Source organism: Staurois parvus, unplaced genomic scaffold (assembly GCF_062004578.1).
Source record: "Staurois parvus isolate SC_StPar_1 unplaced genomic scaffold, SC_StPar_1.0 ptg000243l, whole genome shotgun sequence".
In the NCBI taxonomy this organism is placed as follows: domain Eukaryota; kingdom Metazoa; phylum Chordata; class Amphibia; order Anura; family Ranidae; genus Staurois; species Staurois parvus.
Genome location: NW_028318039.1, coordinates 15,506,990 through 15,532,361, shown reverse-complemented (window position 1 = coordinate 15,532,361; position 25,372 = coordinate 15,506,990). Strand labels below are relative to the sequence as shown.

At 43.0% G+C, this 25,372-nt stretch overlaps 1 protein-coding gene across 1 annotated transcript in view; it reads left to right on the top strand.

Annotated features, from left to right (window-relative positions):
* Positions 1-25,372, top strand: part of ABCC4 (ATP binding cassette subfamily C member 4 (PEL blood group)) — a 400,044-nt gene that overhangs the window by 344,651 nt on the left and 30,021 nt on the right. The window contains exon 29 of the mRNA XM_089680483.1: positions 12,479-12,584. Within this exon, the coding sequence (XP_089536609.1) occupies positions 12,479-12,584 (106 nt within the window). The remainder of the gene's footprint in view (positions 1-12,478; positions 12,585-25,372) is intronic.

Here is a 25,372-nt window from a genome sequence, read left to right as displayed (position 1 = left end):
TGTTTAGGGCAGTGTCCTGCTGGAAGGTCAACCCCCCCCCCCACCAATCTCAAGTCTTTTGCAGACTCTAGCAGATTTTCTTCTAAGATTGCCCTGTATTTGGCTCCATCCAACATTCCATCAACTCTGACCAGCTTTCCTGTCCCTTCTGAAGAAAACCATCCCCATAACATCAGAAATAAAATGATAGTGTCGCGCTCCACTGACAAGTGAAAAAATAGTTCCAAAAACAATATTAATTTTAAAAAAATGATGTTGTATCCAAATAAAGTATCACTTTTCCAAGACTAAGTGTCCATATCCAGTCTGCGACTTCACACTCTTTCTGGTGATGCTATTACGTAGTTGTAACAACCATATGTGCACCTTCACCGACTGTGCTCTCACCTGGTAAATATGACCAAACTGTTAAGTGAGGTCATATATGGCTTGTGTCCCTTTAAATTGGACTTAGGACTGGATAGGATTGTCACTCTTCAAAGTTGGGGATCCCCTTACTTCCTTAAGCCTCTTCCTCTATAGGTATATATGCCATAAAGAGTAATAAAAAACATAGTGCCTTATCTTCTTTTAAAACATTTATAAAACATATAGTAGTGGACTCACATGTAAATGCTGATAAATTGCCTTAAAATAAATCCACAGTGTGTGTTAGCATTCAATACTGTGTACTTGCTGTGTATTGCCTGTCTCCTACCACTCCATCCCCCACAGCCATTTCCTCCTGTACCACTATCCCCTCCCTCCTAGATTGTAAGCTCCAATGAGCAGGGCCCTCGAACCCCTTGTGTATTGTATTGTTACTGTATTGTCTCATGTACTGTCCCCCACTATAATGTACAGTGCTGAGCAAACTTTTTGGCGCTATATAAATACTGTATAATAATAATAATAATAGTTGTCCTGTGGACAGATTTTCCCACCTGAGCTATGGATCTCTGCAGCTCCCCCAGAGTTACCATGAGCCTTTTGGCTGCTTCTCTGATTAATGCTCTCCTTACCCAGTCTGTCAGTTTAGGTGGATAGTTATCTTGATAGTTTTGCAGTTGTGCCATACTCTTTCCATTTTCGGATGGTGGATTGAACAGTGCTCCGTGAGATGTTCAAAGCTGGGGAAATTTTTCTATAACCTAGCCCTGCTTTAAACTTCTACACATCTTTATTCCTGACCTGTCTGATGTGTTCCTTGGCCTTCATGATGCGGTTTGTTCACTAATGTTCTCTAAGGGCTTCACAGAACAGCTGTATTTATAATGATATTAAATTACACACAGGTGGACTCTATTTACTAATTAGGTGACTTCTGAAGGCAATTGGTCCCACTAGAGTTTAGTTAAGGGTATCAGAGTAAAGGGGACTGAATACAAATGCACGCCACACTTTTCAGATATTTATTTGTACAATATTTTGAAAACCATTTATCATTTTCCTTCCACTTCACAATTATGTGCCGCTTTATGCTGGTATATCACATAAAATCGCAATAAAATATATTTACTTTTTTGTTTGTAACATGACAAAATGTTGAAAATTTCTAGGGGTATGAACAGGGTGGATTTGATTTAAATCAAACTGATTTAAATCACTAGTCAGTAAGGCTTGATTTACATCATAGTTTTCTACATAGACTAACTCTTGCTGGTATAACTTTAATATGCAAGTAGATGAAGATTTTTAGAATAACAACTTTTCATATAAATTTTTTTATCCCCAGTTTAATAGGTTAATCATTCATATTTGGACAACTTTTCTGTTGTACTTAGGAAAAAGAAAAATAATCTTTACCTTAATAACAACAATTTAAATAGATTTATTCAACTGAAACAATAACATTACAGCATATGTTATTTGTTTAAACAAACATCCATGTTTGTTAACTAATTTGGCTAAACAAAATATATATATTTTAAGAAACTTAGACTGTCAGCCCCTTCCTCCTCACACTTAGTTTCACTTTCTTCTTGTGCAGATCTATTCCACTCCAAACAATCAGAAAAATATTGTTTCTATTGTATGCACTGAACTTCTTGAAACTTAGCACTGAAGGGGTTGATTCTGTATTCATAGGTTTGTAGAAGTTAGGATTAAGGTCTTTTTCTTAGCTCTGTTCATGTTATAACATTTTTGCTGTGAAGAAGAGGCATGTGATCTCTGCTGAGTCAAATTCAGTTTTGAGAACTGCAAAAGTAAACCAAGCATCTGTGATAATATCTTGTAGGCAGAGAAACTGCCCAATAATCTTACAAAAACCTCTGGAAGAGCATGACATTGTGAATGGATTAATGGAATTTATTTACCAAAAAAATTAAACATATACAGCCTTATTCTACATAATTAAAAAACGAATCTTTATTTCATGATGAAATAACCTTTGGATGGTAATATATTTTCCTCAAAAATCATTTTATTTAAAAAAAATCCAATTTAAATAAAAAAAATCTGACTTAAATAAAAAAAATCCGATTTAAATAAAAAAAAATCTGATTTTTTTTTTTTTTTTCTTTTTTTTTAAATCATTGATTTTTATCCACCCTGGGTATGAATACTTTTTCAAGCCACTGTGTATGTATATATGTATATGTATATATATATATATATATAGAGAGAGAGAGAGAGAGAGAGAGAAAGAAAGAGAGAGGCCATGAAATTTGGAACTCATTCATGAAATTGCATTCATTCACAACCCTCCATGATCAAGACAAAATTTCAATTATCAATTACGTGTACAAATAAAAAATATGTATAAAACTTAGCTGAAAATGTTAAACTTTCTTTGCACAGTGATATGATCTCTCTGCAAAAAGTATTTAGGAAAAAAAGAAATTAACATTATCACAATTGCAAATGTAAATCTAGCACAATTTCGGCATTTTCTTCTAAGCATGAAACAATAAATGACAGTCACATGAAGACTAAAGCCCTGTTTAAAAAAAAAAATACTTGCTGTTTCTAAAAGTAGAATTTAATCCTCAACATTTGCATTAAGAATCATGAATCACCCTCCTCCAAGCATTACAGCTTAAAATCTCCATTAATTGAGGCGTATGAGAAACTTTGTGAGGAATTTACATTTCTTTTGAAGATTAATCTATGTGATTGACATTTAAATGGTGGTTTATTAACAGCTGTTTTGTGCTTAGATAAGACACTTGTTTTATTTTGTGAGCCAAAATTGTGTTTGACCGTATACTGTTGGAGCATTTGACAACTATATTGTGAACATGGGCTGTATAGCAGTACTTGCAGCTCCAATCGTTATGTCATAGTTTGTGACAGAACATTTAATAGGCAGCACTTACCTTTGTATGAGTCAAACCTTGAATTGTGTGTGGCAAAAGTTTTCATACCGAACTATTTGTACAAATATACTTGTTCTCTCCCTTTCCCCTATTGTATACGTTTCTGTTCTTGAGAGGATAATCTAATACATTTCCTTTATTTCCAGCAGATATGAATTGAATGCGGGCATGTGAAATGTCTCTTTCCATAGTCTAACCTTTGAATAGAGAACAGCCCTTAAAGACAGAGGCAGATAAAAATGTGTAATGTTCCAAAACCTTGGACATGATGTTTATCTTGTTGTGCATTACAGTGCAATTCTTTGTTTTGCTACCCACATTCAATTACTGCCCATTGAAAGTAGCTACAAATGATAATGAAGTCTTGGGTTATATTAGGCTAACCTCTTCATTTCTGCAGAATGCGCACAATAGTTGTCCTTCGCAAAGTATTCTCATTGTTAGCTTGAAAAAGTTTTTCTATATATTTTAGTCTGATATATGTTATTCATGCTCAAATGTGTTGCTGCCAGCCTACATCGTTTAATTGGACACAGTTTACAAATGACTATTACTATTTGGGAATAGGAGATGGTATAATCATTGCATGTTTCATGCATTTCAATGCAATTATTAAAGCCTGTTCACATGAAGTATATAGGGACAGCCTTTCCCAGTGTAGACCCAACACACGAACAAGGCAATACGGCTTGTTTACAATTCGTTAATTTTACTCCACTGCATTGCAGAATTGCACACTGAAAAAAGTACAGCATGCAGTTCTTTTTTTCACCGTACACTATATCACAACACTACTGCAGTGATTAAAACTGAAAGGAATGTCACTTTGTGACATTTTAATACAGTTTGAACAAAAAAAAGTTACAGTGCAATGAGCTGTTTTTAGCACATCGGCACTGTTCTCCGACATAGCATACACCAGCGGCTGCTTCGTATCGCATACGTATACACGGCAAGCTTGAAATTTAATTTTGGCATCAGGGTATGTATTAGTAGACAATAGATGGCAGTTGGACATTTGGTAATAAGACTGCCTGTTACCCTTTTCTCTTTGATGTTTACATGTGATACCTGTTGGCTTGATTTACAATTTTCGGAAGCATGTAAGCAGGGTATGTTGGTGGTGTCTTACTGGACTCCACCACAACATAATGTTCACTCGTGCCTCAATCTGGTGTATACACATACAGTGGATATAAAAAGTCTACACGCGCCTGTTAAAATATCAGGTTTCTGTGATGTAAAATAATGAAACAAAGATAAATAATTTCAGAACTTTTTCCACCTTTAATGTGACCTATAAACTGCACAACTCAGTTGAACAACAAATTGAAATCTTTTAGGTGGAGGGAAGTAAAAATAAAAAACTAAAATAATATGGTTGCTGGGGGATTGGTCTGGGTGCGATCCGTAATGGCCGCTTGATACAGGAGTTCCTGCTTTCCGAGGACCTGCACTCTTTGTTTGCAGCGGTACTAGTGTGAGTAAACCCACCACACAATGGGGAAAGCGGACCAGAATGCTTCTGCTTCCTGCTCTCCCCGAGCTCCTAGCACTCAGCTAAGCAGAAAAATACTGGAGCTTTTCCGCATACAGCAGAGGGACACACTGCTGCTATCTTCCTTCCCTACTCCGTCAGCAGCAGCCTTCACCGCTCAGAGCCCTGTGAGAGACAGTCTCCCGGAGCATGATCTCTTCTCAGCGGCTCACACACTTTCATTTGGGGACCTACATGCAGTGGCAGCTGACATTAAACCCACCCTAACTACAGCCCTAGCTGATTTACGCAGCGACCTCCAAACCCTAGGCACAAGACTAGAAGGGGTTGAACTCACTACCAGAAATCTCACGGTAGCCATACAGCAGGTACAGCAAGTGACCGAAAACAATTTGCATCACATCCACAATTTTTACAGGCACCTAGAAGACCTTGACAACCACGGGTGCAGCCACAACATCAGAATACGTGGTCTCCCAGAATCGGTAGAACTGGGCGATGTCCTTAAAGCAGTGGTGGCCGACTGCCCGCGACTCCCATTGAGATGGAATATATCCATAGATCCATTTGCCCTAGAGGCAAAGACACAGACCCCCCATGTGACGTATGCTGTCTTGTCAGCTTCCCCCTTAAGGAAGACATTTTAAGACGTGCCAGAGAGAGGCATTGCCTACTACACTGCGGTACAGAAATTTAGCTCTTCCAGAACCTCTCCAGCCTAACTCTGCAACAAAGAAAAGATCTCTGCCCTTTGCTTGATACGCTCCACTCCAGGAGAATTCTGTATTGATGGAAGTTTCCTTTCTGCCTCTCGGCAACTGCCCATGGTCACACAGCATACCTGAGGGTCCCAGAGGACTTGCCTCATTTTTGTGCTACTCTTGAAATTCCTCTGGTCGACCTACCAGATTGGTATCACTCTCTTCGTCTTCCTGGTGCATTGAGCTCTAATACTGGAATAAGTCACATGGAATGGCACCTCCCCGAGGCCTGCGGTCCTAGGAAACCTTGCGGAGAACAGCCCGATGGCCTCTCCAGTGCATTGGAGACCTCGTCATGAAGTCTAACTGAAAAAGATTGGATGCATGACTGATAGCAAACAGCTTGACACTAAATTCTCCATACCATATATTTTGCATGAGGCCTGACCCCCCACGGAGATGGTTACCTATTTGGATCTATCCATATTCTATACACCCTGGCTTCTGCCTGTTTCCTTTACCTACTGGAACACTATTTATAGTTACATAGTTAGTCTGGCTGAAAAAAGACAAAAGTCCATCCAGTTCAACCATAAAAAAAAAAAAGTTATAATCTTATACCCACAGTTGATCCAGAGGAAGGCAAAAGCACGATCCAATTTGCTCCTGCTGAGAACAAAATTCCTCCTGATCCCCTGAGAGGCAATCGGATATGCCCTGGATCAATGTATCCAGGGAATGTTAGTATCCAGTTAAATTCTGTGTATCTAAGAAAGAATCCAGGCCTTTTTTGAAGCAATCGACTGAGCTGGCCAGAACCAACTCTTAACCTCCCTGGCGGTATGATTCTTTCCGATTTTTTGTGCTGAAAGCGGTACCATTTTTTTGCATGGAAATATGTAGTTTTTTATTCTAGGCTGTAATTTTTAGGAATAACTCCCTGAAATCTGTACGAACAAGAATCTATTAAACATTCCGGATATGATAAAATTTGAATCACGAAATCATAAATTATAATTTAATAAATAATCATAAAAAATAATAATATAATAAATTTAATTCAATAATATAATCAAACCAAAAACACTGAAATTTGAAATACAGAGGCAAATTCGCACATCGCTGAGCAAAGTCACAAAATCGTTTTCAGTGTCTGATGACGAATTTCCCCACAAATCATTATCACTCAATTCTGCAAGTGGTTCTGATTTACTATCGCTGCTCTAAAACCGCTTTTGACGTAAAGGGACGCTTGTTGGACGCCATGGACTTTTCTAAGTTTCCAGGCAGAAAGAACATTCAAAATGCAGGCAGGGCACAGGACAAAGCAGTAGGGACAAAATATATGTGAAATGCATTGAAACAGCAATGACAGCAAAAATTACATTTTTTTAAAAATTTCAAATTTCCTGCCGACATCACAGGGACCGGAACACAGATGCCGGCATCGGCCGGAGGAGATGGCCGGGGACACTGCAGGGGACACATCGCGGGAGCGAAGGACAAGGTAAGTGCTGCAGGGACCCCCAGAGCAGCGCCGCATGGTAAGCCCGAGTGTAGCTCAGGGTTACCGCTTTTGGTATAGAAATTTTATCCCGAGCTACACTCCGGATTACCACTAAGGAGGTTAAGGGAGTCTATTCCACATTTTCACAGCTCTCACTATGAAGAAAACTTTCTGTGTTTGGAGATTAAATTTCTCTTCCTCCAGACGTAAAGAGTGCCCCCTTGTCCTCTGTGTTGACCTCAGGGTGAATAGCTCTACACCGAGTTCACTATATGAACCACTGATGTATTTATGCATGTTGATCATATCCCCCTTAATCTCCTCTTCTCAAAAGAGAATTCAGTTCCTCTAATCTTTCCTCATAGCTGAGCTCCTCCATGCCTCTTATCAGTTTAGTTGCCCTTCTCTGTACTTTCTCAAGTTCCCCAATGTTCTTTTTGTGAATTGGTGCCCAAAACTGAACTGCATATTCCAGATGAGGTTTTACTAATGATTTGTAGAGGGGTAGAATGATATCTCTCTCTCTGGAGTCTATACCTCTTTTAATACAAGAGAGGATTTTGCTCACTTTACAAACCGCAGCTTGGCATTGCATGCCATTATTAAGCTTGTGATCTACCAGAACTTTATCACCACACCTTCCACTAAACACAAAGAACATGCAGGATCTTGCTGGCCCTTACCAGAGTCCGGACTACGGAGGTGAGTGATGCCCCTGGAAAGTACTCATAATGACTAAGTGGCATGAGGCCCTATTGTTACATCATTTCTTCCCATGTCTAATTTAGTCTCCAATCTATCGTGTTCGGGGGTCCTTGCCCATACTAATTTCCACCACTTCATAATCTTTCTGGATATCCCCCCTGCCACTCATGTTCTGGACATGATTTTGAATGTGATTGCTTAATTCTGAACACAGCTACATCCCCAGTTATAAGAGGGTGTGCACACTTATGCAACCACATTATTTTATTTTTTTATGTTTACTTCCCCCATCCCCCTCAAAAGATTTCGGTTTGTTTTTCAATTGAGTTGTACAGTTTATAGGTCACATTAAAGGTGGAAAAAGTTCTGAAATTATTTATCTTTGTCTCATTTTTTTACATCACAGAAAACTGACATTTTAACAGGGGTGTGTAGACTGTGTACAATGAATCACCCTCAGACACATTGGTCCTACTCTTGGATGCTTCTTACCTAAGTGATCATTTAGGAAAGGATACATTGGAAAATAGCGCAGCAATCTTTATATAGGTGTAAATAGGAATATTTTAAAATCATTTGTTGAGAGCCAAATAAAATTAAATAGAAAAAATTTTATAAATCCACGATAAATCCTCTTTTCTCTCTGTATTAAGTGTATTTAGGTTTGAAAGAGCACAAGGACACTCAAAACTGTTGCTGTCCTAAAACTTTGGGCAGTAAGTAATTTTATGTGCCTTAAACTCTAATATTCAATAAAACAAAGTGTTCTCAAACTGGGAATTCATACAGTCTCATATACAGGTCCCTAGTCTGTTTAGCAATGCGTTCATTTTATAAGAGCAGACTTCTTCCAAGGTCAGCAGGCTTATTTTATAGATGATTTTTCCCGTCCATTCTTAGTCCAGAGCATGACTAAAGCTGGAGTGGATTTTGAGTACCCTTTTTCCCCTGTGTGTTGTACACCCTCAGGAGAAGACTCATACATTATATTGTCAAAGGTATTGGGACACCCCTCAAAATCATTGGATCAGGTGTTCCAGTCACATCCATGGCCACAGGTGTATGAAGTAAATAGCTAAAGACCTTCAAACTTTATGTGGCCTTTGGATTAGCACAACAACAGTGCGTAGAGAGCTTCATGAAATGGGTTTCCATGGCCGAGCAGCTGCATCCAAGCTTTACATCACCAAGTGCAATGCAGAGCGTCGGATGCAGTGGCGTAAAGCACGCCGCCACTGGACTCTAGAGCAGCGGAAATGTGTTCTCTGGAGTGACAAATCACACTTCTCTGTCTGGCAATCCGATGGACGTGTCTGTGTTTGACAGTTGCCAAAAGAATGGTACTTGCCTGACTGCATTGTGCCAAGTGTAAAGTTTGGTGAAGAGGGGATTATGGTGTGGGGTTGGTTTTCAGGGGTTGGACTTGGCCCCTTAGTTTCAGTGAAGGGAACTTTTAAGATCATCAGCATATCAAGACATTTTGGACAATTCCATGCTCATAACTTGGGAAGAGTTTGGGGATGGTCCCTTACTGTTCTAACATGACTGCACACCAGTGCACAAAGCAAGGTCCATAAAGACATGGATGAGGGTGTTTGGGGTGGAGGAACCTAACTGTCCTGACCTCAACCCAATAAAACACCTTTTGGATGAATTAGAACAAGCCAAGCCTTCTCGTCCAACACCAGTGCCTGCCCTCACAAATGAGCTTCTGGAAGAATGGTCAAACATTCCTATAGACACACTCCTAAACCTTGTTGACAGCCTTCCCAGAAGAGTTGAAGCTGTTATAGCTGCAAAGGGTGGGCTAACTCAATATTGAACCTTACGGGCTAAGACTGGGATGCCATTAAAGTTCATGTACGTGTAGAGGTAGGTGTCCCAATACTTTTGAAAATATAGTGTACTAGGTGGTCCCGGCTAACCTGTTTGTGTGCTCAGATGAGCTGGGTCTGGCCAGAGGAGGCCACCAATTCCCTGTTAGTCCATAATGCCATATGGGGGTCTCCTTCCTAAAGAATAAGAAGTCATGTCATAAATTTACTTAGGGCTGCTGCCCATACTCTGCGAGAGCTGCTGCAGCTGGAAGTGCTGTGCGAGCTAACTCAGATGGTTGTGGGACTTGTGGACACCCCTATACCCCTCTTTGCAGATGTGAATCTGTATTTGACCATGAGTACTACTCGGGGATTCTTTTTAACGCTGATGATCTTTTTCCCAATATCACTTGTCTCCTGTTCCTTTTTTCAGTCTTTATACAAGGTGTAGCTTCCTTTGTGACCATAATTTGAGTTTGGTCATCAGTATTTCAACAGCAGCCTTTTGAACGTGTCTGGAACATTCCTCTTTTTCTCTTACTTGCCCCTGTGTGGCAGGTTTATCTGGGCTGGCGGTCTTGTCAGTACCCTTCTGCTCCTACCCTGGAGTAAAGTGGTGTAGAGGTAGGCCTCTAGGAAGGAAGAGCCTCCTTCCTTTCTGATGTGGTATAGATTCTCTGCCTCATCTAGGTTATGGTTCTTCTGTACTCTGTTTAGCTCCTGCTAATCTTACAAAATGTTTTGTTCCTGTCTAGGTATGGTTAATGTTATGCTGGTTTACCTTTCTGTCCTTGTTTCTGTTCTTAAGTCTTCCTCTTTTCAGACTTTACAACTTCTTGGTAGACCCTGCTTTGGGACATCCCAAGGGTTAGAAATTTAGGATCTCTCCTGTGTTCTTGTGAACGGAAGAGAAAATAGTTTTTTTTGTAATCATTAAAATTCTTTTCTGTGTTCATTGAAGGACCAGTTGTTGCTCCATGTACTGCTTTGTGATGAGCTGTTTCTAGAAGTTGGGTGGTTAAGCCACCATCAGGGGCTGTCCTTAGGCAGTGCTATGATTTTTATGCCTAGTGTCATACTGTCAGGGCAGGGGCCGAGGAACGGACAGGCAGGCCTAACAATGTAACGCACTGGCTGACGACAACCACCACCCACAGACCGAAGTCCCTCAGGGCGCGGAGTCTAAGTCCCAGGCTGCCCTTCACCAGGGCCCCTGATGGTGGGGATGGACTTGACGCAGCCAGGAACCAGGTCGCGGCCCCCGAGACACCTCAGCTGCGGTAATGGCCGCCGCCAATGGCGTGTAGCTGGTGGAAGAGACAAAAGAGTAGTCAGACAAGCCGGGTCAACAACAGCAGGACAAAACAGTACAGGACAGCAGACGAGAATCACAGGTCACGAGCCGGGTTCAGCAACAGAGGGTCAGATCAAGGGAGAATACAAAGAATAGTCAAGTCACAAGCCGAATCAGATACCAGGAGAGTCACGAGAGTCAGAACAGAGTAATAGCAACACAAAGACACAAGACACAAGTGCAAAGAGCATGTGCGGGCCACAGGCTTATATGTCATCAGCCACACCCCTCTGGGGGATGGACCACAGAGACCTGAAGGCATAAAAGGATTCCCATCATGCACAGCAGAATCCAAGATGGACGCCAGCACATGGAGTAACATAACCTCAGGGAAAAGGTAGGACCTTGACACATACTCCTGAAGATGGAGCTATAACTTAAAGTGGTTGTAAAGGCTGAAGTTTTTTTTACCCCCAGCCCCCTAATACTCACCTAAGCTCCCTCTCAATTCAGCGATGTGCACTGGAGTCTCGGGTATTCCAGGACTCCCTCTGCTCATTGGCTGACACAGTCAATCACAGCCAGTTAGCCAAAGAGAAGAGAGAGGGGGCATGGTCGAGCTGCACCTCCGTGTGTGAATGGACATAGGGAGCAGTGGGTGCCCCCATAGCAAGTTGCTTGCTATGGGGGCACCCGACAGGAGGGAGGGAACATGTTTGTTATTTTTTTTTTTTAATGTAAGCCTTGAGAATCACTTTAAGGGCCAGAGCTGAACGATCTCTACTGTGTCGTTCAATGAATGCAGATGAACAAAAAATCCCATTGTTATACAGAGGATGAGGTAACACTTGCAAAACTGAAAAAATATACCCAGCATATTATGTACTTCTAAATGTTGTTTGTGTGAAAAACCCATGATCACCAGGTTCTTAGTAATTGAGATCCATGGAAGTGGGTAGATTTGTGCACACAACGCTCTGAGTCTGTGTGAAACTCATGCATCGTAAAGGGTAGTTTTTTATAAATCTACCTCAGGGAATTTTTGCAACACTGTAGAGGACTGACTAATTATCAAGGGAGCCCTATGATTTGCATTTTGCACATCTCTGCACCTAAGCTGGGCAAATGAGATTGACGGATCAAAGAAAAAAACTGTGAACCGGCTGATAGTTTTCCATAAATAATATGCAATGAGATCATAAAATAATGTCCAGAACCCGGAGCAAATTTAGCAGGGTCTCCGCACCCACTGGATGACCACAGGTCTGCTAAAATCCAAGGATCTTGGTTTTAAGGAAAGGATGCTAGAATCCTGGCCCCCTATGACATCATCAATCTAATAAGGGAGAAGTATGTTTCTTGCCTATTAGGGAACAGTGATATCACTCAAGGGGTAGGGACTAGAGTGTGGACATACTGCCACTCAGTTGCCTAGTGCACTTCTGGTAAATATTCCTTCTGGTGAAAACAGAATAGAAATGGGGTACATAGGTAGCAGATTGTGCCGTTATAAACCCTATATATAAAGAACAGACTCCTGTAACCAGTCTACATTCTTTTCACTTTTGTAATTTATGAAATACCGGTACTTTAGCACATGCACTGTGTAATGAACACTGCTGTACATTCATGTGTTTTTTTGTTGTTTGTTTTACAGAACAGATGAGCTGATTCAGAAGACAATTCGGGAAAAGTTTTTTGACTGCACAGTGCTAACTATTGCACACAGGCTGAACACCATCATTGACAGTGATAAAATTATGGTATTTATGTATGCATTTTACATACTGGATGCAGTGGGTTAATTTTTCCTTTGTTCACTAACTACATGTATAAGACAAACAATGAAATCTCTTCCAAAAGAGTGTTACTAAGCTTTTGTGTTACTAGGGAAAGGCTGCCATGATTTTCATATAAATGAAGGTTTTGTTTTAGAATGTTGTGTACATGGTTATAATGAGATAATTATTTTATAAGAAATGTTGTCATCACAAACGTTTCACTTTCCTTTAGACTGGACTTAACTGACCGTTTAATGATAATAGTTTATCATCTGTGTCAGGACCTGTTGTAAAATGGACACATTTTTTTTTTAAAATATTTATTAGGTTTCAATCAGATATAATTAACAAGCATTTCTTCATAAGATAATCATTATGTTCCTCATAATTTATTTAATTCCCACAACCCAAATCCCTCCCAAGGCCCCTCCCCGCCCACACCTATCCCAGTGTCCCCCCTCCCCCCTCCATCCCACTCTGCCGTTTCTTTTCAAATCCAAAAGAGAGAGAAAAAATAGATATACATATAGCACAATCCCTTTTTTTTTTTTTTCCCCTTTTTTCTAAGACTCATTTCTAAAAATCATTGTTCATCAAGAGTTCTTGTCTAAATACTTCCCATTTTCCCCACTTTTTATGATATATCTCCATCCCATCTATGTGTGTATAATAAAGTCTTTCCATCTCACATAACTGATTCGTTCTGATCAACCAATCTTCTTCCGTCGGGACCTCCCTTTTTTTCCAGAACTTAGGAATCAAGCTTTTAGCTGCACTCAGAAAGTGCCAAATCCCTGAGTCCTTATATGATCTTACTGTGAGCTCAGATATATGAAGGAGGCATAACTCTGGGTCCAATCCAACATCGATCTTAGTAATTTTTCTCATTAAATGGACGATTTTCCCCCAAAACACCTGTATCTTTGAACATTCCCACCATATGTGATATAGTGTACCTACTTCACCACAGCCTCTCCAACATAATGGGGAGTTCTCCCTACTCATCTTGTGCTCCACACTCGGTGCAATGTGCCATCTAACTAAACACTTATAATTTAATTCCACTTCTCTCATACTAATATTTTCGTGAATTAATCTAAACATATTCCTCTGTTGCTCCTCACTGATCTCCCTCCCCATATCTTTTCCCCATTTCTCTATATAAATTAATTTTGTGTCAGTGTCTAGTGCCGTTAAGATTCTATATATTTTAGCAACCCCATGTCTCCCATCTCCCCGTGTGTCTAACAGACTTTCAAATAGATTCCAATCCTTTTTTGTTCTCACCGGTTTTGGGAGACTCTCAAAAAAGTGTCTTAATTGGTGGTATCGAACCTCGTCCATTCTACTAAAAACCTCTCCCTTTAATTTCACCATCTCTCTATAAGGTCTTAATTCCTCCCCCACCATTATATCTCTCAATTGCGCATCCTGTTTAATAATCCAATTCCCCGTGATATCTTCCTTCCCCGGTGCAAAGTAATCTGTATTTTTAAGTGGCATTAACTGTGAGTTAAAAACCCAACCCCTTTGTCTGTGTAACATCTGCCAAACTTTTAAAACAATAGAAGTGTATGTACTTGTGTTAACATCTAGTCCACGGTGAGGTGTAGGTAACCATATAATTCTGTTCAGATTGGACCCGCTCAGTATATTTTCAATTTTGACCCAACTTTTCCCCGGGTTATGAGTCCAGTCAAAGATTCTCGCGATCAAGGTCGCTTTATAATATCTCTTAAAATCTGGGAGCCCTAAGCCTCCTCTCTCTTTAATTCTAGTCAGCGTTTCATAGCATATCCTCGGGTTTTTTTTCCTCCATATATATCCCAAGAGCATTTTCCTTAGTGTCCTAAAAAAAACCTCTGGAAGTTTAATTGGGATCATTTGAAACTTGTATAGGACTTTGGGCAAAATTATCATTTTTATCAGATTTATACGGCCCATCCAAGATGGATTTCCAGTTCCCAACCTCTTCAATTCCTCTTTTATCTCATTTAAAAGTGAGATGTAATTAATCTTATACATATTATTAGTTGAGGCAGACAATTTTACCCCTAGATACTTTAGTTCTTTCTCTCTCCACACAAAGGGGAATTCTTCTTGTATTTTTTCTTTTTCACTATTTTTAAGATTTATATTTAAAATTTCTGATTTTGTTGGATTAATTTTTAAGTTTGATATTTCCCCATACTCTTTCAGTGTTTTCATTAAGTTTGGTAGAGAAATACGAGGGTTTCCAACGAAAAACAATAAGTCGTCCGCATAGGCCGCTACCTTATGTTCTCTATCACCTATCTTTATTCCTTTTATATTGATGTTCTTTCTTATCATTGACAACAATGGCTCCAGGGACAAAACGAACAATAGTGGGGATAGGGGGCATCCCTGTCTAGTTCCATTTGACATCCTAAAGAGCTCCGATCTTCCTCCATTTACCAAGACAGTGGCTGTGGGGCTTTTATATAGATTACCAATCCACTTCCTAATTCTATCCCCCAGCCCCAATTCCACCAAGGTGTCCATCATAAAGCTCCAATTCACTCTATCAAATGCTTTTTCTGCATCAATTGACAATAATATTACTGGGGTCTTCTCTTTTTTCCCCTCTTGTATAAGCAATAATGATCTTAATCCGTTGTCTCTACCCTCCCTTCCCGGGACGAATCCCACCTGATCCCCATGTATCCATTCTGGCAACAAGACCTTAAGCCTGTTTGCCAGAACTTTCGCAAACAGTTTTGTGTCTACATTCAGCAGCGCAATGGGTCTATAGCTTGCACACTGAGAAGGGTCTTTATCTTCCTTGTGGATTAAGACTATGTTGGCCTGTAAGGACTCTCCCCTAATTTCCAACTTATCTCCAAGGGCGTTCATATAGGTCTTCAATCTAGGTATTAATAACTCTTTATATTTTTTATAATATTTTACAGTAAACCCATCTGGGCCCGGACTTTTCCCCACCACTGTATCCTTCAATGCTATTTCTATTTCTTCTGACGTGATTTCTGAATCCAAAGAATTCAGTTGAATTTTGCTTAATTTTGATAGACCTGCATTTTTTAGAAATATCCTTCTTTTTTCTTTATTTACTGTATCAATGTTATTGGGGGTGTCCTGGGGTATTATGTTGTATAATTCACTATAATAATCTTTAAATACTCTAGCGATTCTTTTAGTTGAGTGGACCATTTCGCCCTTGGAGTTTCTTATTTTATCTATATAATTCCTATTTTTCTTTTCTCTCAATGCCCTCATTAGGTGTTTTCCCGGTCTATCTCCCCATCTATACCTTTCGCTTGTTAATTTATTAAAGACTCTTCTTTTTTCTTCCTCCATTATCCTCTCTAATTCATCTTTCTTTTTTGTTATCTTCTGCCTTATTTCTTTCAAGATGTTCCTTTTGTGGGCCTGTTCCAGATCAGCTATTTCATTTAAAAGTCTATTGATCTTTTCTCTCCTTTCTCTTTTCTTTTTTGCCCCTATTGCGATAAGTAGTCCTCTGATATAGGCTTTATGAGCTTCCCACAATGTTGCGACCGAAACTTCCTCAGTGTCATTCTCTTCAAAATATCTTTCAATTTCTGTTTTAATCTTTTGGTTGACCTCCTCGTCCAATAAAAGTGCTTCATTCATCCGCCACATAAAACCACCTCTGTCTTCACTACCCCATCTTAACTTCATTGCGACCGGAGAGTGGTCTGAAATAGAACTCCCTCCAATCATAACCTCTGCCAGAGTCTATAAATTGATGTTCTACCAATACATAATCCAATCTGGAGTAAGTCTCGTGAACATGTGAGTAAAATGTGTAATCTCTATCCTTCATATGCCTAATTCTCCATATATCCACCAGCTGACACTCATTTAATGATTTCTTTAATAATCTCAGGGACCTATATTCCTCTTTCCTCACTTGGGAGGTAGAATCCAGCCGTGGATCCATACAAAGGTTAAAATCCCCCGCTACTATCAATCGACCTCTTTTAAAATCCATCAGCCTCTGCAATACTTCCCTTAGGAATATCTCTGGTTTCTTATTTGGGCAATATATACTAGCCACTGTACAATCAATATCCTGCAACTTACCCCTTAGGAACAAAAACCTACCCTCTGGGTCTGTTATTCTCTTCTCCACATCAAACCTAATATTTTTTGCAAGCCCTATAGCTACCCCTTTTGCTCTTCTAATTGGTGAGTCCGCATAATACCATGTCGGAAAATATCTTGAGCGCAGCCCAATCTTAGATTCCAAATCCAAATGTGTCTCCTGCAAAAAAACCACTGAGGCTGTCCTGTGTTGTAACTCCTTCAATAATCTAAATCTCTTTCCGGGGCAGCTTAGTCCCTTTACATTAAAGGTTACAAACTGAACTTCTTCCATGTTGGCCTCCTCTTTCTTTTCTCTCTCTTTCCTCTACCCGTTCTCTTACCCTTACCCCTCCTATGCAGAGTATTACCCATCCATCTCCCCCCACTCCCCATCTCCCCCACCCTCCACCCCCCCACATCCCACCCCCCCTCCCCCCCTCCTCCAGGCCTCCTCTGCCTATGGATCTTTATCCACCTTAGATCCCTACCTCAGGGGTTCAACTCCTCCCATGACCGCACACCCCCCCCTCCTCCCCCGTGTCCCTTTATCCATTGCTTCTCTATTTCTTTTTCTAACCGGCTGCCAATTTTCTTCCTCCAGATTATATACCTCTCCCTCCTCCCCTTCCCAACCCGGGATCTCTAGTTTCTGTATGTCAAATTTATCACAGAAATCCCCCACATCTTCTGGGAACCTCAGGACCGCTGTAATTCCTTCCCTCCATCCAATTAAACCCGCTGTACGACCCCATCTATAGTTCACATTATGCTTTTTCAATACTTCCAATAGGGGTTTCAATAATCTCTTTTTCCGCAAAGTCTCTGCTGTTAAGTCCGCAAAAATTTGGATGTTTTTCCCTTCATATACAATACTTGTTCTTCCTTTCACCTTTTTCCATATCTCTTCTTTATCCCCGTGACTATGAAATTTAGCAATTATGTCTCTTGGTTTCTCTACTCCTTTTTCTCGTTGAGACCTTCCTATCCTATATACTTCATCCAATTTACATATCGCCATGTCCTGATTATCCATTATGAAGGTCAAAATTTTGCCAATTAACTCTTTTAAATCTTCCCCCATGGACAGCTCTGGGACACCTCTCACTCTTAGATTGTTCATCCTTGCTCTGTTTTCTTGTTGTTCCATCATATAAAGCAGTCTTTTTAGGTCCTTTCTATTGTCTATTATCCCTTTTTTCAAGTTTGGGATAATTTGGGCATGCTTTTGAACTTTCTCCTCCGTTTCCTCCACCCTAGTTAACAATTGCTCCAGATCTTCCCGAATTATACCCATCTCCTGCTTTATTGATATTTCCAGACCTTTAAACATCTCCGCCATTTCCTTTTTATTTGGTATTTGAAGATCCCTTTCAAGTTCTCTCGTCTCAATGCCTTCCATTGATTGTTGGCTGTTATACACCGGACCCAGGTAAAGTCTCGGGCTGTTATCCAGGCTTATTTCCAATTCACTCTTTTCACTGATTCCCTGGGATCTTTCTGGCGTGAGATTTCCCTGTGTCGTAAATTTTTTAATCGTGCCAGATTGGGGGTTCCTAGACCCAACCCCTTTGGTGTTTTTACCTTTCATAATTATTTTTGAAGTTTTATCCCTCCTCCTTTCCTTATAATCTGTCGGATCTTTGAACCCACCCTAGAACTCTCTGAATTCAAAGTCCAAATTCCTTAAACAGCAGATGCAGAGCAAGGGAGAGAGAGAAAAAAAAAAAAAAAAAAAAAAACAAACACTCTGCAGTGGAACTACTGTTATCACTCACCCTCCAAGTTGTAATGTACTTCAGGGTGCGAGTCTCTTCTGTGGCGATCTTCTCCTGGGGGGTTACTCTTTGTGATGTTAACTTCTTCTTCTAGGAACAATATGCGATTTCCCAATGATGTGGAAATAAAGGCTAGAGATGTATCTATAGTTGCGTAAAGATAGTATAATTTGTTAACAGGGTGGAATAATTATATGAGGTGATATAGAGGTATGGAGGAGGGAGGTAAGGAGTATAATATTATAGTTCGATGATATATATAATCTCACGGAAACAGTGGCAGTACTGAGGCAGTATATCTGTGTTCCACCCTCGGGGTACCCGATCACGGGTTTCTCTCCTCACTGGGCTAGCTGGGCTTCTCCACTCTTAATGTGTCTGTCTCCCAGGGTATAAGCCAGGTGAACGGCGTCTCTCTCGTGTGGCTGCACCGTCCTAGCCGTCTCCTGACAGCCGCACTCCTCGTCGCTCCGTCACCGCCAATAACCCCAGGGGAGCAGGAGCCTTTTCCAAAGCCTCTAGGGGAAGCCTGGAGATTCACTGAGTCCAAGGGAAACTGGTATGGGGTGCTAGGGATGCACTTACCCAGACCACCGCGGGGCCTTCCGATCGACAGCCGGCTTTGTTCCGGCCTTCGGCTTCTCGAAACGCCGGCCGGCCGGCAACTCTGTCTCCCAGTGATCCTCCGCGGCAGCACACGTGACTGCTGTCTCCCGGCAACCGCTCTCCTTCTCTCGCCACTACCGCGAGATGATCCCCGGGGAAGCGGACGCTTACTGTCACAGTCCAGGCTCGGCTCCCCACAGTCTCCAAAAAGCTTCCTCAGCCAAGCAGGTGGGTCCACATATCTCCGGGGCAGCCAGTCCACAAACAGGGGACACTTGAGGAGGAGATAGTCGAGGGAGGTTAACGGAGAGTGTTCACTCTACACTCTCCATTGCCGCCATGATCAGGCTCCACCCCCCCAACACAAGCCTGTCTTGAAAAAATGGACACATTTTATGCTCCTTGGAGTTACTGCTTGTAGTAAGATATTGATAAAGATGGATCTCTAGTCTTTAGTGATTCTGTTCGGTACGTTTCAGCATACAACTTTTTGGGTGCCAATACTTTTGATGCAAGGTAGGAACAGGGCTGATGGTGTGGATGTTATAGTTTTATTTAAAGTGAATTGGTATTTAAGGTAAAAATGAAAAAAAAGAACAAAAAACATTTTTTTCTATGAACAATATAATTGTTTGTATTGTACATTACAGGAATGGCTAAATGTCTGATTACAAACCGTCTAATCTAGATATTCGGCAACCCTTCTCTGCTTCAACAACGGTGTGCCTATGCAGCCAAATGAGTCTGCTCACAGGCACTCCCTGGTACCATTGTTGGTGTCTGCACAGGTAGCACAGCCTGGCCCCTCCCCATCTATGAAAGAGACACACCCACCAGCCACCCTTCCAGTGTCATTGCTGTTACGTGACAGCAGTGCCTTATATAGAAAAAATGTACAAACACACAGCTTCAAACAATTTTATACATATAGATGGACTTACATTGCTTAACCACTTCAAGTCCAGACATTTTCACCCCCTTCCAGTCCAGGCCAATTTTCAGCTTTAAGCACTGCCACACTTTGAGTGAAAATTACTCATGCAACACTGTATCCATATGAAATTTTTATCATTTTTTTGAGACAGCTGTTTTATGGTGGTATTTGATCACCACTGTGTTTTTTTGTTTTTGCTATATACATGAAAAAAGACCAAACATTTTGAAAAAGACAATAATTTTTTGCTTAGTTTTTTTAATAACATTTGGCAAATAAATAAATTTTCTTCATAAATTTAGGCCAATGTATACTGCTACATTTTTGGGGTAAAAATAACCCAAAACAGTGTATATTTTTTAGTCTGCTTGAAAGCTATAGAGTCTACAAATTATGGGATATATATCTGAAAATTGATCAGTTTCTTTCACTCTAAAATTCCAGATGCTGGAATGACGTATAGTAGTGATCAGGATGCTGGTATAGGGTATGGCGGTGATCAGGATGTTGGTATGGGGTATGGCGGTGATCAGAACGCTGGTATGGAGTATGGTGGTGATCAGGTGGCTGGTATGGGGTATGGGACTAATCAGGACGCTGGTATGGAGCATTGCAGTGATCAGCATGCTGGTATGGCGTATAGGGTTATCAGGATGCTGATATGAGGTATGGCAGCTGTACACTCACAGGCTGCAGAATTGCTTCTCCCTGCTTTCACTTTCCTAGTGTTTACTATGTGATTGCTGTGATTGGAAACAGCAATCACATGGTGAAGCAATATGTGATTGGTAATGTGATCCACTGTGTACGGGTGACATACCAATTGCCGGCTCCTGGGTGCGTGCTCTGTAAGCTGCGCAGTTGCCGCTGATGTGGGCTAACATACAGGTACGTTGGCCCGCATCGGCAAAGCTTTTCATCTGCCGTCTATAGACTATGGGTGGAAGGGAAGAGGTTCATTATATGTATCACTCCTTCAATCTGTAGATAAATGAAGTAAATACAACGTTGTTACATTGTGATTCTAAATGAGGATTTCTAACTGTTCCAAACATTGTTCGAAATAACAATGGCTGGTTTTGCTGCTGTAAAATGGAACTCCCAGCAGGGGTAAAGGTACATGGCATGCGGCATACATCCTGTGTCAGTCATTGATGCTTTTTAGGGCATAAGTTGCAGCCTTAAGGTCTCTTTCACACTGTATCCAAAACACCAAATGGGCCTTTTGCCTCTATACATGTGAAGGTGTCTCCCAATCAAATTACCCACCCCACTGCCTCCTGTTCGCCCCCTCCATTCAGGACATGCAGTGCCACCAATCCAAACTGAGTGAGGCTCCAGCTTTCACCCTATGATGTCAACATGATAAGCTTTGCATGTCAGCATAGTAAGTAGACGGGCACATGTATACTTGTCCATCAGTATACATTGCAGTTTTCACAGCCAGGCTCTTACTGGGGGACTCAGTCAATTATCACAGCATGATTGGATAGGGGTGTAGCTGAAAACGCCTAGCAGCAATCCCCGGGACACAAACTGACCACACTGTCAAGGTCCTACCTTTTCCCAGAGGTTATTTTTCTCCATGTGCTGGCATCCATGTTGGATTTCTGCAGAGCATGGTGGGAATCTTTTATGCCTTCTGGTCTCTGAGGTCCATCCCCCAGAGGGGTGTGGCTGATTACATATAAGCCTGTGGTCCGCACATGCCCTTTGCACTTGTGTCTTGTGTCTTGGTGTCGCTGTAACTCTGTTCTGACTCTCGTGACTCTCCTAGAATATGACTCGGCTTGTGACCTGACCATTCTTTGTATTCTCCTTTGATCTGACCCTCCGTTGCTGAACTCGGCCCGTGACCTGTGATTCTCGTCTGCTGTCCTGTACCGTTTTGCCCCGTTGTTGTCGACCCGGCCTGCCTGACTATTGTCTTTTTCACCAGCTACACGCCATTGGCGGCGGCCATTACCGCAACTGAGGTGTCTCGGGGGGCCGCGACCTGGTTCCTGGCTGTGTCAAGTCCATCCCCACCATCAGGGGCCCTGGTGAAGGGCAGCCTGGGACTTAGACTCCGCGTCCTGGGGGGACTTCAGTGTGTGGGTGGTGGTTGTTGCCAGCCAGTGCGTTACATTGTTATTAGGCCTGCCTGTCCTTTCCTTAGCTCCTGCCCTGACATTACACAAGTGCCATGAACCCTGACGGTGCAGGCACGCCTTCGCTCCCAACGCTAGTTGCCAGACTCGATCAACAGGATCACCTGTTGGATCAGTTCGCTCAGGCGTTGCAAACTCTGCTTGCACGCACTGCGCACCTTGCTCCTGGTGCTATTAGGCCGGTAGTCACTCCGGTGGTCTCTTCCGCTGCTTCTCCGCTTGTTGCGTCCACCACCTCGGCTGCTGCATCGGCGGCACCCAGAGGTATGACTGGTTCTGCCCCTCTTCCACAGCGCTTTGGGGGTGAGTCAGTGTCGTGGGTTCCTCAACCAGGTGGGTATTTATTTTGAACTAATACCCCACGCCTTTCCGTCTGAGAGGTCAAAGGTGGGGTTCCTAATATCACTAGGAGAGGAACGACCCGGTGATGCAAGATTTTTCCGGTTGTTTTCGATGCCTTCCGCAGGGTATTCGACGTACCGGCTCGTTCCGCCTCGGCGGCCAAGCTCCTCATGACCATGCATCAGGGTTCACGGACCGTGGCCGAGTACGCCATAGAGTTTCGTACCCTGGCGGCAGAGGTGGGTTGGAACAATGAGGCTCTGTTGGCTGCGTTTTCCCATGGTCCTTCTGACACATTGAAGGACGAGATTGCAGCTAAGGAACTGCCTGTGGAGTTGGAGGAGCTCATCTCTTTCCTGATCCTGATTGACACCAGGCTCAGGGAGAGGCCTTCACTCAAGGAACGCCTGCGGAGGCCTTCCACTCGACTGGCACCTGCGTTTTCTGTCCCACCCGTTCCTCCCTCTCCTCCTGGGGATAGCTTGTCTGGTGGGGAGCCCATGCAGCTGGGGTTTGCTCGCCTTTCCGAGGGAGAGCGGGCCGCTCGGCGTCGGGAGGGTTGCTGCCTGTTCTGTGGCCTCGGTGGGCACTTTCGGCAGTCTTTTCTGGTCTGTCCGGGAAACGCTTGCACCTGAGAGCCTGTCGGGGACAGATCTTGGGTGGAGTTTCCTCGTCCCCAGCGTTCCGCAAGGATAAGCCACTGATCACCGTTGTCCTTTCTTGGACGGAGGGCTCGGTGACGGCCCAGGCATTGGTAGATTCTGGGGCCGGTGGGTTGTTCTTGGACAGCTCATTTGCTGCACAGCACTCCATTCCCCTGCAGGCTCGTGCTACCCCATTGGTTCTCGAAGCAATAGATGGCAGGCCCCTGCAACCGCCGCAGGTTACCCACGAGACTATGCCAGTTGAAGTAGCTATTGGGGCTGTTCACAGGGAGTTGGCCTGTTTTCAGGTGATTTCTTCCCCACACTATTCGGTGGTTTTAGGGTATCCCTGGCTCCAGAGGCACAATCCAACCTTCAATTGGCAAACAGCCGAGATTCTCTCATGGTCTCCACAGTGTGGGGCCGGGTGCATCCGTGGGCCGGTTAAGGTATTGTGTGCCTCCTCGGACTCTGCGTTGCCCACCGACTATGGGGAGTACCTGGACGTGTTTGATAATGTACGCGCTGGTGCCTTACCTCTGCATCGTCCTTACGACTGCGCCATATCCTTGCAACCTGGTGCCACTCCTCCGCGTGGCAGGGTGTACCCTCTCTCGGTTGCAGAGAATAAGGCCATGGAGGAGTACGTTGTGGATGCGCTTTCCCGGGGGCACATTCGTAAGTCTACTTCTCCAGCAGGAGCAGGTTTTTTTTCGTAGAGCAGAAAGGTGGGGAATTGAGGCCTTGCATCGATTATAGGGGGTCTCAATCGGATTACTATTAAGAATGCATACCCAATTCCTTTCATTTCTGAGTTGTTCGACCGCCTTAAGGGAGCAACAGTCTTTACCAAACTCGACCTTAGGGCGGCGTACAACCTCGTACGGATCAGACAGGGGGATGAGTGGAAGACCGCGTTTAACACCAGAACCGGGCACTATGAATACCTGGTGATGCCCTTCGGGTTGTGTAACGCGCCCGCGGTTTTTCAGGAATTCATAAACAATGTCCTTCGTGATTTGTTGCAGCAGTTCGTGGTGGTTTACCTGGATGACATCCTGGTTTACTCTACCTCCATGGAGTCCCATATCCAGGATGTCAAGCGGGTGCTGCAACGATTACGTGAGAACGAACTCTTTTGTAAACTCGAGAAGTGCGAGTTCCATCGATCCCAAGTTGCCTTTTTGGGCTACATCATTTCCGCGGAGGGATTCTCAATGGACCCTCAGAAGGTTGCGGTGGTTCTGCAGTGGCCTCGTCCCAATGGTCTTCGGCCTGTTCAGCGCTTTCTGGGTTTTGCCAACTATCGGAAGTTCATCAGGAACTTCTCCACGTTGGCAAAGCCTCTCTCTGACTTAACCAAGAAGGGGAGTAACCCTCACGAGTGGCCATCCGAGGCCATCGTAGCTTTCGAGGCTCTGAAAGCCGCCTTTGCTTTGGCTCCGATTCTTTCTCATCCCAATCCTGGGTTGCCCTTCGTCCTCGAGGTTGATGCTTCCGAGACGGGAGTAGGGGCTCTCCTGTCTCAGCGTCGGTCGCCCGATGGACCCCTACTTCCCTGCGGGTTCTACTCCAGGAAGCTTTCCTCTGCAGAGTGCAACTACCAGATTGGAGATAGGGAGTTGTTGGTCATCATTCTGGCTCTCAAGGAATGGAGACACCTGCTCAAGGGTTTCCGCGGTTCCCGTCCTCATTCTTACCGATCACAAGAACCTGACTTATCTTTCAGAGGCCAAGAGATTGACACCCCGCCAGGCCAGATGGGCTCTGTTCTTGTCACGCTTCAACTATGTGGTTTCATATTTGCCTGGTTCCAAGAATGTCAGGGCTGATGCGTTATCACGGCAATACTCTGAGTTGTCCAGGGAGGACTCTGAGCCAATCTCAGTTATACCTCCAGATCAGATCCTGGCTGCCATTCGCACCAGTCTGACCTCTCCTCTTGGGGAGCAGATTTTGGCGGCTCAAACTGACGCTCCTCCCGGGAGGCCGGAGGGTAGATGTTCCGTACCCGAGGGATTGCGCACCCGTCTGCTGCGTACCTACCATAACTCCAAAACTGCCGGGCATCCGGGGAAGAACCAGCTGTGCTGGGTCGTCTCTCGTTTATTCTGGTGGCCAACCCTACGTGCCGACATTGCCTCTTATGTAGCGGCATGTTCGATCTGTACCCAGAATAAGTCTCCACGGCATCTCCCTTTGGGTCTTCTGCAACCCATTCCCAATGGGG